General features: G+C 39.7%; 1 protein-coding gene across 5 annotated transcripts in view; it reads right to left on the reverse strand.

The window, feature by feature from the left end:
- Positions 1-12,728, reverse strand: part of LOC137283347 (protein pangolin, isoforms A/H/I/S-like) — a 65,314-nt gene that overhangs the window by 35,022 nt on the left and 17,564 nt on the right. For all 5 annotated transcript variants that reach the window (XM_067814802.1, XM_067814804.1, XM_067814805.1 and 2 more), the window contains exon 3: positions 285-370. In XM_067814802.1, coding sequence (XP_067670903.1) covers positions 285-370 — 86 coding nt within the window. The remainder of the gene's footprint in view (positions 1-284; positions 371-12,728) is intronic.

Raw genomic sequence — 12,728 nt, forward strand, 5'->3', positions numbered from 1 at the left:
TTTTAATGCCATACAGAATATAGTGTGAAATTTTAATGTTATACAGAATGTTGAGTAACACTTAACTGGTTTCAGTGGCATTTGAAATAATTTCTTTTCAACACTTATGATTCATGACCAAAAAAAATTATCCAATCAAAATACAACAGTGGATATTTCTTCAAATCTGGAAAACTAGTGTTCAAATATGTGATCTTGCCAACGAAAAATGGCAGGAGAAACAAATGAAAGGTGTTGCATGTGACTTGGATCTGTAGAGAAGGATAAATATTGGTTGAACTTACCATCGAAGCACCGTTAGTATAGTAGGGGGGCATAATGAACCCAAGGGACCCTTGCTCCAGGCCTGGGGGCTGAGCTGCTGACTTGTCTGAAAGAGCAAACAAGGACAATTAATGATCACTGAATCACAGCAATGTACAAATTGTTTTTATAAATTTGAAAACCAGAAATCACATGTGGTCCGAGGAGCACAAAATCATTTCATAACATGAAAATAATTAATCATAATGAATTCGAGAGAAAAAATATTGAAGTATTTAGACACACAAATGGTAACACTTTTCTACAACTCTAATATGGGTTATTATACCACCATAGTGCAGAGTTGACACCTGGTGATCACTTAACCAACTCGAGTTTTCGGCACCACACGTCTGTGACATGGTTGCAGGTCCACAAATTCCAACAATGTTTTATGACAACGTTTTATGACTCAAGTACAACGTGGGGCTGGTTAAACTTGAGTCTATTGTTCAAACATTGGATCAATTTAGAAATCTACCCCGTTAAACTCATTACCCCAGCATTACATGGAAAATAGAAGATGAAACGAAAAAAACAAACATGACAAAAGCAATTAGATTTTTTGTGACTGAATGAAAACAGAGATAATTACAGTGTAGCATATTAGCAGTGAACGAGCAGTAGGTAATCATTTGCTTTGTACAACAACTGCTGCCTGTATCGTCTATATCTTTCAAGTTGAAACAAGCGTGTTTGAATTTCATTTAAAAACTCCTTGCCATAAGATCATATTTCTGCTGAAATGAAGCAATAGGAAGCAGGACGGAATCCAATAAATGATGCTTATTAAAAGATACTCGAGTCTAACGTATCAATTTTGGTATTAGCCTTTGAAAGATGGACTCCTGAGAACATGAAAGCTTCGCCCCAAGGCCACAACATTGTCAGTCTTTTGTGCCTCTTACTTTCATCAAGTTTCTCTTCAAAAAAAAAGCTTTAACCAGGTAAAAATAATAGAACTACTGTAATGCCATGGCATTCTGTCAGAGACACTGACTGATTCAGTGGTAGGTCACGGGGGTCCAGAAACATGCCCTTCCCTTATCATGCGACTGACAGTTGCCTTGTTCAGCCAGGAGGGAATAAGGGAGGTAACTCTGCCTCTCCCAGTTGCCACACAACTCACAGCCTGATCATAATCTGGCCGTCTGCTCGCATCACTTAATGGGGTAATCATATTGCTTTATAGTATTTGCTCAAGGAGATCTGCTTGAACAAACATTAAATAAACCTTGTGTTTTCTTTCACCCGAGCGTGTTTAGAGATACAGTTGTATTTATGTATGTATACAGCTTCACTATAGGGCTAATTGAGTCTACACTGTTAACATATATATATATATATCACTGCATTTTCGTTCCCAGTACGGTGCAGGTAATTGCAATACACTGCATACCCTTTATTATTGCGCCTTGCCTGCCGATAATAGACCTATCAATAGCCAATGAGGTCACAAGACCATTATTACAGACAATTATCCCCCACATGCACTTTGAACCGCCATTGCAGTGACACAGTCCGCGCCCTCGCAATGAGAGATGGGTGATGGCAACATGTATTTCAGCAAGTGTGTCAACCGACAGAACTGTCACTGGGCACAATGGCTGCAGTCAAGGGAATACCAAAGGTGATTTTGTTTTTTGCACAACAAGGTCAGCAAACAAATAGTATTCTGAAGTCATTGCGAGAAAGAGGACGAGGAGAGAATGGCAAGAGGGAAAGGGGAAGGAGCCAGCGATGGCCGCAAGCATGTCAGGGTGATAGAGTTACACAACACACTCGATGTACAGCTCACATGCACGATCAATATTACCGATCAGTTGGCCGAGAAGAGCCGGCGAGCGAGTGAGCGGGCGGCATTGGGCAAGCCACCAGGCAGTGGTGTAACCAGTCGTCGGTATCAAGATGACCAATTACGCCATAGCCCGACTCTCACCCAAGTGCTTCTCACACACAGCCTCTACCGCCAATTATCAGCACATCAATTTTTTAATGCAAACCTAAAAGCAGATCCTCCATATTTTATTCTCATAACCAAGACCTTTGTTAAATAATTCAACCAAAAAAATAATCTCGTTTCTTTATTAAACTACGAAACAAAACATGACTCAACCTTTCTTTCAGCAATTGTATAATAATCCCTATGTTAAGTGTGGCAAAATATTTGCTTTCTACAGCATTAGGAAAAAAATTGGTACAAAATGTCGCCATTAATAGGATATTTTTTACGTTAATGTCCTGATTAGTCGCAGTTTCTCTAGACTCCCTGGACCCATGTTGTCCCTACCAAGCTCAACTGAGCCTCAATTAAACAACAGTAATTATCCCAAGGGCTGTCAGGCTGCCTGATTGTTATGCAGAGGGGTGTCCAGCAAATGTTACGCGTGCACTAAACCGCCATTACTGACCATCCCAGCCTGGCTGGTAATCCCCACAGTAGCCCCACCCTTCCCTAGTCCCACTGTCAGTGTAACAAGGGGACATGATCAATCATTCGCCACTCTCGTTACTGTAACAGCTGTGTCATACACTCACCCAGGTCCGAGATTATTTTTAACTTTATGTTTGATTATGTTTTTATTTGAGTTTAGGTTTTTATCTTGGACTTCCTTAAATTGCTGCTGTTTCGATGTCCTCATCACGATTGTGAATTTAGAAAAACCTGTATTCAAGGCAGTTAACTTGAACATTGTAAAAAGAAATTTCAGACGACTTTACAATATGTCCTAATGCTCAGTAACACAGAATTGAATTTTCATGGAGTGACTTTGCTTCCTTGACATCATTTTTACATTAAATCATGGTAGTTACAAAAGACATTATCACATTTTTTATGACAACTGCATTCTTACAACTGGCACAATATGTTTAGCATTCCCACACTTGTACAAAGGAGTCTTAGCACTAAGGCCATCATAATTCTTGGACGTTAACACTAACTTAGTCTTAGTGCTAAGATTGTCTGTACTGTTGCCCCTGTTAAACAAACCAATCTTTGCACAAAGCAATCATGACTCTTATGCTTTAAAACGCACTATTACAGTTAAAGTGCCCTAGTTGCATAGTGAAACTAGCCCCAGTACGTTTTTTCCCATATAAACATTCACTTCCACTTTCAAAATACAACCCAGTAAATTATTCTTTATTTAAAATCATTCTTTTTTTAAACAAAAAACTAAGAAATAGTGTATATTAGATCCATAGATGTGAATGACAAAAATTATGCAGACTGCAGTTGGTACATGTATTCTAATTATCACAAAAATATTCAGGGCTTTGTATAACATTACCTTTTTGCTACTTTGTTCTCTCAGTGTGTTCTTGTCTTGATGACAACGCACCTTACAAATATCAAAATGGAATAGCCAAACATTATTATGTCCAACTGTATTATTCAGCTTCTTACAAATACAATGAAATTTTGTCAGCCATCTTCGCACATTTAGCTCCTTCTCAAACTATACTGTAAAGTCATTTCTGGATCTGATTGACCTAATCCGAGGTTCTTTACAAAAACATCCAAAGTAAGCGATACTAATACAGATGGCTCTGTGACCTGTTAGACCAGAAATATTGGTTCTCTTAATGGAAGTTGCAGTCAAGTTTTATCCAAAGGGAAATAGTAGGAAATGTTTATCATTTCCCTTAGGAAGGACCACGTAATCGGACCCTGACTCCCATGGTGATAGGGCGCACAAGGAAATATCAATTGAGTTTCATTAAAACAGGAGCAGTACAAGATCAACAGAGTGCACGGTTGTTTTCCAAGATGGCAAATGATTCTTTGAAGTTGGTGACCCAAATTCTTAAGTGCTCAATTGAGTTTCACTTGAATCGAGGCGAAGATGTGGCTGCTTTAGGTATGGCTTTGGAAGATGGATGTCCCCTGAATGAGAGAACATATAACCAGGAGAAAAGATGTAAACACTGACCCGAAAAAATGGTAGGTTACATCTATCTTAGGTGAAAAAATTACTAGGCTTCTGGGACAGGAATATGTTCAGCATTTTCAAAAGGAGATACTGATCAAAGTTCTTGTGAATTGCAACCTGATACTGAACAGCTTTCAAATGGAGCTTCTTTTATCAATTTCTTTTTGTTGTCATCTGGCGTGAAAAGATTATTTTTGTTAAATCATGAAAAAGAGTGGACATTGAAATGAACATTGCTTTAGCTGTTCATTCTGTAACATTGCTTCCATTTCTTAATGTTAATTCCACTTACACATGTTCATTTATTCAACATCTGCAAGTTCACCCATTTAACATTTATATGCTTAACTATTCCAAATACACATGTTCACTTATTCCACGTCTACATGTTCCCTTAATCTTTACATATTAATAGTCTAAATGTTTACATAATCTACAAGTATATTTCTCTTCATGTGTTCACTCATCCAATATCTACACATGGTCAGATTGTTTATCTTATACACTGAACCTATGTGGGGAATCGAACTAAGTTCTTCCACATGACGAGGAATTGCTTTAACCACTAGGCTACCCCACCGCTGTTCGACGCAGCGTTAGAACCCATTCATGTTCATTTGGTATACGCCTTCATTTATGTGACATTCCCTTCAATCGCATCTACATATTTCCACATTCCAAATCATATTCCATTATTGCATGCCACCTTACATTTATTCCACATCTACCCATTCCGCAGGCAGACTCTGCAATTCCAAGAGGAGCAAAATTTACATTTGAACTTGGATCTACATCAAGGGGAAAGTGGTATGATATGCATGTCCGTTCAGGTTGGAATGAACAGGTACACATATTCTTTTAAGGACACTGGGTCCTTTGAACCACCAAGTGAACTCTCGCATGGGACTTTTACCAAAGACTTGTACCTTAAACCTGTTTGTGTCCTGCTTCCCACCCCTAACAGGACCTTGTCCCCCTTGTGAAGTGACACTAATCTGTGCATTGCAGTTATCTTGGGGGACATCCTGCCATCCTGATGGTGATCAGATCACCTGTCATCATGCAACTACACTGACTTGACCGATCACTCTGTATCGTGATAACACTGCCAAACATACAGACCCTCCACTGTTATTGGCCAAATTCTCCTGCTTGTCTTTCAGCCCAATCACTCTATTATCACCTCTGAAGGAACGAAACATGGCTGAGCTCTGGGACATCCTTTCAAATATTCATATTACCCTTCGTAAATTATGAAAAAACATTACACACTGAAACTGACATATGAACGTGAGTGAGTGAGTGAGTGATTGAGTGAGTGAGTAGACACTTGCACAACACTACCCATTTCCTTTCAAAAGCATCACAGTATGCAAATACAATCCTCATGGGAGATAACTTATAACTAACTTTGTGCCAAGTAATTTTGAAGAGCATAAAGAAACAAGAAGAATATTAGAGACATCTTTTGTAGAACGTAACCTAAGAAACATACATTCAAATCCTCATTCGCTTGAAGTAATATCAAATTTCAATAGATATATGCTGGGCATCAAACGAATAACCCACTGAAACCCATCTAAAAATACCACGGAGAAACTACCATATTATGTCAAACACATGCAACATATAGGCACATATTTTGTCCAAGATAAAATCATGTTCTTCAGCCTGATCTTTCAAATTACAAACACATGTGATGTCGAACATCAGATTTTGCCTTTATGACAGATCACCCAGTACAAACAGTATTAAGTCTTATCAAACCATTAGTCAGATCGGCTTCCTCTGACTCAATGATGTGATACTGCCAACATTATCTATCCTGATAGTTGCACTGACAAATTTTGATCTTAAATGTCACCTGGCTGATATGAGGCTGTCAACAACAGGAGCCAGACGGGGCACAGAGGGTCGAGGATTGGTTCTGACGTCTGCCACTGTGTCTACCACTGGCCCCAACAGCATGTGGGAGTATCTGGCCACATATACACTGACACATACTTTTTTCAGCTACATACTAACAAAAGCTCTCACACACATTCAGATACATTCTCTAAATACCATCTCCAGTGACAGTCGGATCAATCTTGACGAACATCAACACATAAAACTGTTTACTGCACCCAGCACCGATTCATTTCACTCCTGATAAATTTGCACTCAAATCAAATGAATGAACAATTCTTAAACAGATTCTTTCCACAAGATTTGATATTTTTGCAATCCATTTGATACAATCTCTACCTCATTCAATCTGTTTTGTCACTCAAGTGTGCAGCGCAGCCAGGATTCATCATGTTCATGTGCTGAGGCAATATGTGAGCCAGAAAGCAGCTCCTAGACATGACGGGGAGCCGGCCCTGGTCAGGGGAAAGGAGACCCTAGGGGCCACATGCTCATTTCCTCATTTACTGAGTTGAGCAGCAAGGAGGAGGGCTCGCTGCTGACCTAATCCCCTACTCAACGGCACAATAGCATGGACTAGCGGGACAATGGATCCCGAAGACACGGACATTGTCGGGCAGATTCCTTCCTGAAGGCAACATGCTCATAGCGACAGTCGGACAGCTCCCAAACATAGTCCCTCTCTTGTATGCATATGCATTTGATCCTGGGTATCTTTGAATGAAATACTTGCAACTGTCACTCGAACCATCGCAAAATGCACAAGACTTGTCAACTTGCATATGTCTGAATGATGTTCATTGAAAACATGCTTTTGTCGGTGATAAGGTTTGCAAGCAGACATGTGTCTGCTAATTCGACTGGCAAAAACATTGTACATTTGTATTTGTCTGTCTCAAGTCCTATGAAAACATGCCAGTGAATGTTTAAAGGTGGTTCAGCAGAGTTGGTCTGACTCTCCAATTAAACATAAATCATTCAAGTTGTGAGCATATGAATGACTCTTTCTTTGTTGGTGTCGATGTCTTGGATTAGAAGAAAACAGAATCTGGTCGTACCATGCATGTCTGAAAAATACATGCTTACCCATAATCTGCCTTGTAGATCATTCTGGGGCTAGAAACTGCATATGGGACAGAAGCATGTGTATGACTTCAGACACATTTAATGCACATCAGAACTTAAAAGGAAGACTTTGGCCCAAAGCTGACCTGTGAACCATTTATTTCATTTCTCTCCCAAATTGTCCCCAAGAGATGCATTCCTTCAGCCAGTTGTCCAGAGAAAGCCATGAATATATACTTGCACCTTTTCAGGCAAGCTTGTAGGGCTGCTTCAATGAAAATAGGCCTATACACCAATCTATTTCTGTCGTCATCTTGTAGGCCGTGGTACTAAACACCATCACCCTTTTCTTTTACACCTTGAGTAATTTTTTTAATATTGGCCATTACCAAATCTGACACTTCTTTCTAATCTTAGTCTCCGAGGTGAACTATACCTGCTAGCAGTGCCAGGGAAACACCCACAAGGGTAAAGTTCTGTCTACAAGAAGCAAATAACATTCTCAGGAAACGTAATTGTGATGTAGTACCACCATGTAGAGAGTAGTGGAAGGTGTTTGATTACAGTCAACTCTTCACCATCTGACTTACAGTAATATGTGTACTGGATTGGCCAATCAATGGATATGCTGTCTAATTTGACAGGGATGTGATGCATTACGAAACAATGACAGTTGCCGCTGGCTTTTCCATCTTCAATGCCAGATGATTTGGCTGGGATTTGTGATGGACTGTGATCACCCATTTTACTCGGGCTGAAAGAGTGTCCAGAAAATCTGTAATCATGGCTAGCGCTGACCACACAATGGCAGCTTCAGACACGTCCAATGACAGACAGACTGACATTAGATAAGGAAATCATAGACGCACTGGAGAAAAATACAGCCTCAATGACTTGTATAGTGGGAAAAGCAACCTTGATCCAATTTTGATAAAGACTAAGCCTTTATTAATATCACATACAGAAACTCCCTCTTTGAAATGCGTCTGTCATGAGGGAAAAAGGTTCATTATCATAACTGTATTAAAACGGTGGCTAAGGTGACACAAGAATTACTGAGATTTTACAAATAATACATCTCGTGGCTGCCAATGCCAATCCCAAAGTCATTATCATATCTGCTTTGTCCAAACAATATTACAAGATTCTGAGCATTGTCAAAAGAAAATGGAGGTTTGAACAGCTCAACAATTCTTTAACAATAGCATTATATGGTTCAGTTTGAATCAGGAATAGCCTGAGAAAAGGCAGCTGCTATAGATCTTTATTTCAGGATTATCACAAAATAAGAAATTCACAAAAATACCAATTTCCTTCCTGTAACAGTATGGTCAGTCAACAAATCAACAAGACACCTGTATAAGATTTGATGTCATCAAAAAGTCACTTTCAGTTGAGAAAGTGAGTTTAAGTTTGACACATCTTTAGCAATATTCCTTCAATATCAAAAAAGAACACAAAAAATGGGCTTCACACTGTGCACATGTGAGGTTATCGAACCCTGGTTCTCGGCATGACAAATGCCTTAACCGCTAGGCTACTTCACCGTCCACCCAGTTGAGATCATGCACTGTTTCAGACCAATGATGAGGCCAATAAAATTAGATGCTACAACCCTGATATTAAAAGTTACAAATGGTCCCTAGAATATTAAAAAACACAGCAGTGAACCTAAAGGGCCCAAGTACCTTTGCTATCTCAACACATTCGTATCTAAAAACATCCAAATGTACAGTTTGAATTTGTATTTTGGCAAAACAAATGGATGCAAAAGGTTTTACCTTTCTGATAATAGAATCATTTGCTTATTGCTGAATCTGAATTTAAGTCATTACACAAACTTTACTAAATAAAAACTATAAATGGTTTGAAAAATGCAACATACCAGCAATGTGCTACACATGCATTAGAATTTTAAATTGTGCAAACTCGGTAACACCCTACACCTCTTGAATAATCACGGTTTGTAGACAAAACTTGGATTTCGTCCCAATTTGCACAAAATGCCCCTACTTAGTTATCAGTAATGTAAGCAACTGAACCACCATGCTAGGAGCCATGGAGCCAGTCTCTAGTGGGATGGAGGTGTCGTCAGTGATGAAGGGTGTGACTGGCAGGTATCAGAGGAGGGTGTGAGTCTAGGCAAGGCACACGCTCTCGCTTACCATATCAAAGGTCTAGAGAGAGGAAATCACTCAAATCATATATCTGCATCCCAATTCATTTTGCACTTCCTTCCTGAGACGGAAACATACACTTGTGAGTATTTCTGTTTCAGTTTGTAATCAGTTTAGATTTTCCACTCCCACACATGGTCCAAGTCCTTTGGAGTGTCATGATGTCAGTCTTCCAACACTGTTTTGGTTGGTTTGCTGTGTTTATCGACACATCACCAATATTCCAGCAATATGACAGCAGTCTGTAAATAATAAGTGTGCAGACAATCCAGTGATCGACACCATGAGCAATGATCTACACATATGAGATACAATGACATGTGTCAACCAAGAGAGCCTGACCCTCCAATCCTGTTTGTCGCCTGTTACAACAAGCATGGTTACTGAGGACCAATACTAACCCAAATCTTCACAGGAATCAGTAATACTGACATCATTACTACGACATGTTATGGTTCCAGTAACCAATGTCACACATGTCTACTAATATGTGGAAACATAGCCTAATACTGAAACCACAACACATCACTGCTACTACTACTGCTACTTCGAATACTAGGCTGACAACCAACTGATGTCAAACATCTCTCCACATAAAAATTAAACATGATTCATTTGAATATCCACAGTCAGTCACAGGAAGTAAACCAAATGTCACATTTCTAGTAATAAACATAAAATATGACCTAATTCTGAAATTGACAATCTGTCAACACATCTCTTGTACTTCAAATTATGGATGTTAAGTTGAAAAACACCAAACACGAATATAAACTGGTACGTGCTACAAACATGTTTGATTCTAGCGACAAATAGAGACAAAAAACATTGTATCACATCAAGCATAGGTGGTCAGAAATTTCTAGCACAATACATGACCTTGTACCTACATTGACTATCTATGGTCAGATTTCTAGTGCAATACATAACCATGCAATGAGATGAATTACTCTCATTGATGTCTACCATAAACAACCCAATGTCCAGCATTACATGACACTTTGTATTGATGTTTACCATAAAATACATGACCAAGACTATCCATGTCCTTGTATTGATGTCTACCATAAAACTACCACACATCCACCACTATCAACGTCCTTGTATTGATGCCCTACACTGTGCATTTCATTTGTATCAACCCACATTGCCACACATTTCGACCATTATACGCAACCCCATATCGATATCAACATCCACTGTCACACATTTCGACCATTATACGCAACCTCCCATCTTTATCTATCATAAAACACATTTACATGTCTGTCATAGAAGACTCCATCACTGTGTCTGTCACCCTACACTAAGCATTTTCATCTGAAGCTATATAAATTAGCCCAGTACTTGGCCAGTTACCATCACAGCACAAAACCAATGTTACAGTGCAATCACCTCAAAACATAAACCCAATTACTGACAAAGACATATGAGTTTGAGTCACAATCTGATTGGTGGATAAACATGGCTGTATGGAATGGAGGTATGGAAACAAGGCACATCATGGTGAGAAATACTCTGCTTTAATGATCTCAATTCATATTTCTATCCACATATGCAAGTATGGAATTTGACAAGCTGACATAAATACTGGACTCACCGTATACTCAGACAGATGTTTTATGCATTAACTTCAGAACAGTTGATGTCTGCAGATTATGCCCTCTCGCGCAGATCAACAAGTATGTAATCATGGAATCCCATCTTCATGCACTTCATGAAGAACATCACCTATCTCCTCTTATCCTCGCCTACCAACAGGCTGTGTACACAACCACATTTCCATCACACATACCCCAATCACACATTTCATTTACAACCTCACTGTCACACACCCCATCATGCACAATATTTACAGGATGTCGCACACAACCTCACTATCAATCATTACATTTACAACCTCACTGTCACACGTCATCTCACACATTTACAGCCTGTCACAGACAACTGCACAACCTCTGTAATAATCATTCCAGTTACAACCTCAGTCACATACATCATCACACACAAAATTTACAACTTTGCACTCACACACATCTACAAACTTCCTGTCACACACTACCCAAATAACCTCACTGTCACAAACAACCTTCACAAAATCACTGTCAAACTCCACATCCTTGACCACACCCTGTGCACAACCCGACATATCCATCTCCCCAAGCACAACCTTCACCTGCACCAGCACACACAACCTGGCCCAATCACACTGAGCAATCAGTAGGTCAAAGCATTAATCATCGTAAGCTTGCATCCTTTATTACACTACTATAGTGGGAGCAGCCTAGGTAAGTTTCAAGCATGGAGTCCAAGTATTGATCCACAGTGATTAACTAATGGACATATGAAGGCCTGTCATTACTCCACACAGGTGCTATCTGCCTGTGTGGAAGAACATAGGCAGTGATTAGGTCACTTATGGTAATGGCCACCTACACGCCAGATCTCTACTACAGCAGGATTTCTATATTCTTCCTTGCTGAAATGTGTCTTGTGTCACTTTGAAATTTATACAATCTTTCAAAAGCCCCTTAAGGGAACTGTAAACACACACAGGTCCATAATTAGGCCCATACTGCATATACAACATGACTTGCCGAAACCAGACCCCTGTAACAAGTTTCTTTTCAAAATCATTAATGTTTCCACCTGTTACAAGTTTTACAAATAGGATATGATTACAAGAGCATCAGAACCTCACAAAATAACACAAGGTATAAAAAAATACTGAAATATCTGAAATTCTGGTAAGCAGGGGTAGACAACTTTGGCCATTAACTTAACTGATTCCCTGTGGTATTCCACAATAATGCCCCCTAATGTTAAAAATCAAACATATTCATATTCACAGGCCCTGTATGACTAGTGGCTTATGTGAAACTACTGGACTTAAGGATAGAACTTGTCACGGTCTTCTCTCCTTTCGAACAGACAAGTGGCTGTGTAACTTTGGTTAGGTTTAAGAAGATAGCAGCTCCAAGAGCACTATTGACACCAGTATCGCATGCTTCCTAAATCTCTCTAAAATCTATTCCCCTGCACAGCATGACCTGCTGTCTCTGTCTCTCTCTCCCTTCCCCCTAGTGACCCTACCCTCTGTCTGTCCTACCCTGCCCCCCTCCCCCCTGGCCTGTATCTCCCCGCCCTAGAACAAAACACAGGCCAAGTCAGGCACATCCACCATATCTCCCAGCTACACAAGTTGCTAGAATGGGCTGATTTGTCTCCTGAGTGGGAATATTGTGTCAGGATTGACAGTGAATGTGCTCACTTGTCCACCAATCCCCACTAGAAATTGGATCGGGGCAGTGAGTCGGAGGAAGCCTGTGCATCAGTGATG

The sequence above is a fragment of the Haliotis asinina genome, chromosome 5 (genome assembly GCF_037392515.1).
Source record: "Haliotis asinina isolate JCU_RB_2024 chromosome 5, JCU_Hal_asi_v2, whole genome shotgun sequence".
Classification (NCBI taxonomy): Eukaryota; Metazoa; Mollusca; class Gastropoda; order Lepetellida; family Haliotidae; genus Haliotis; species Haliotis asinina.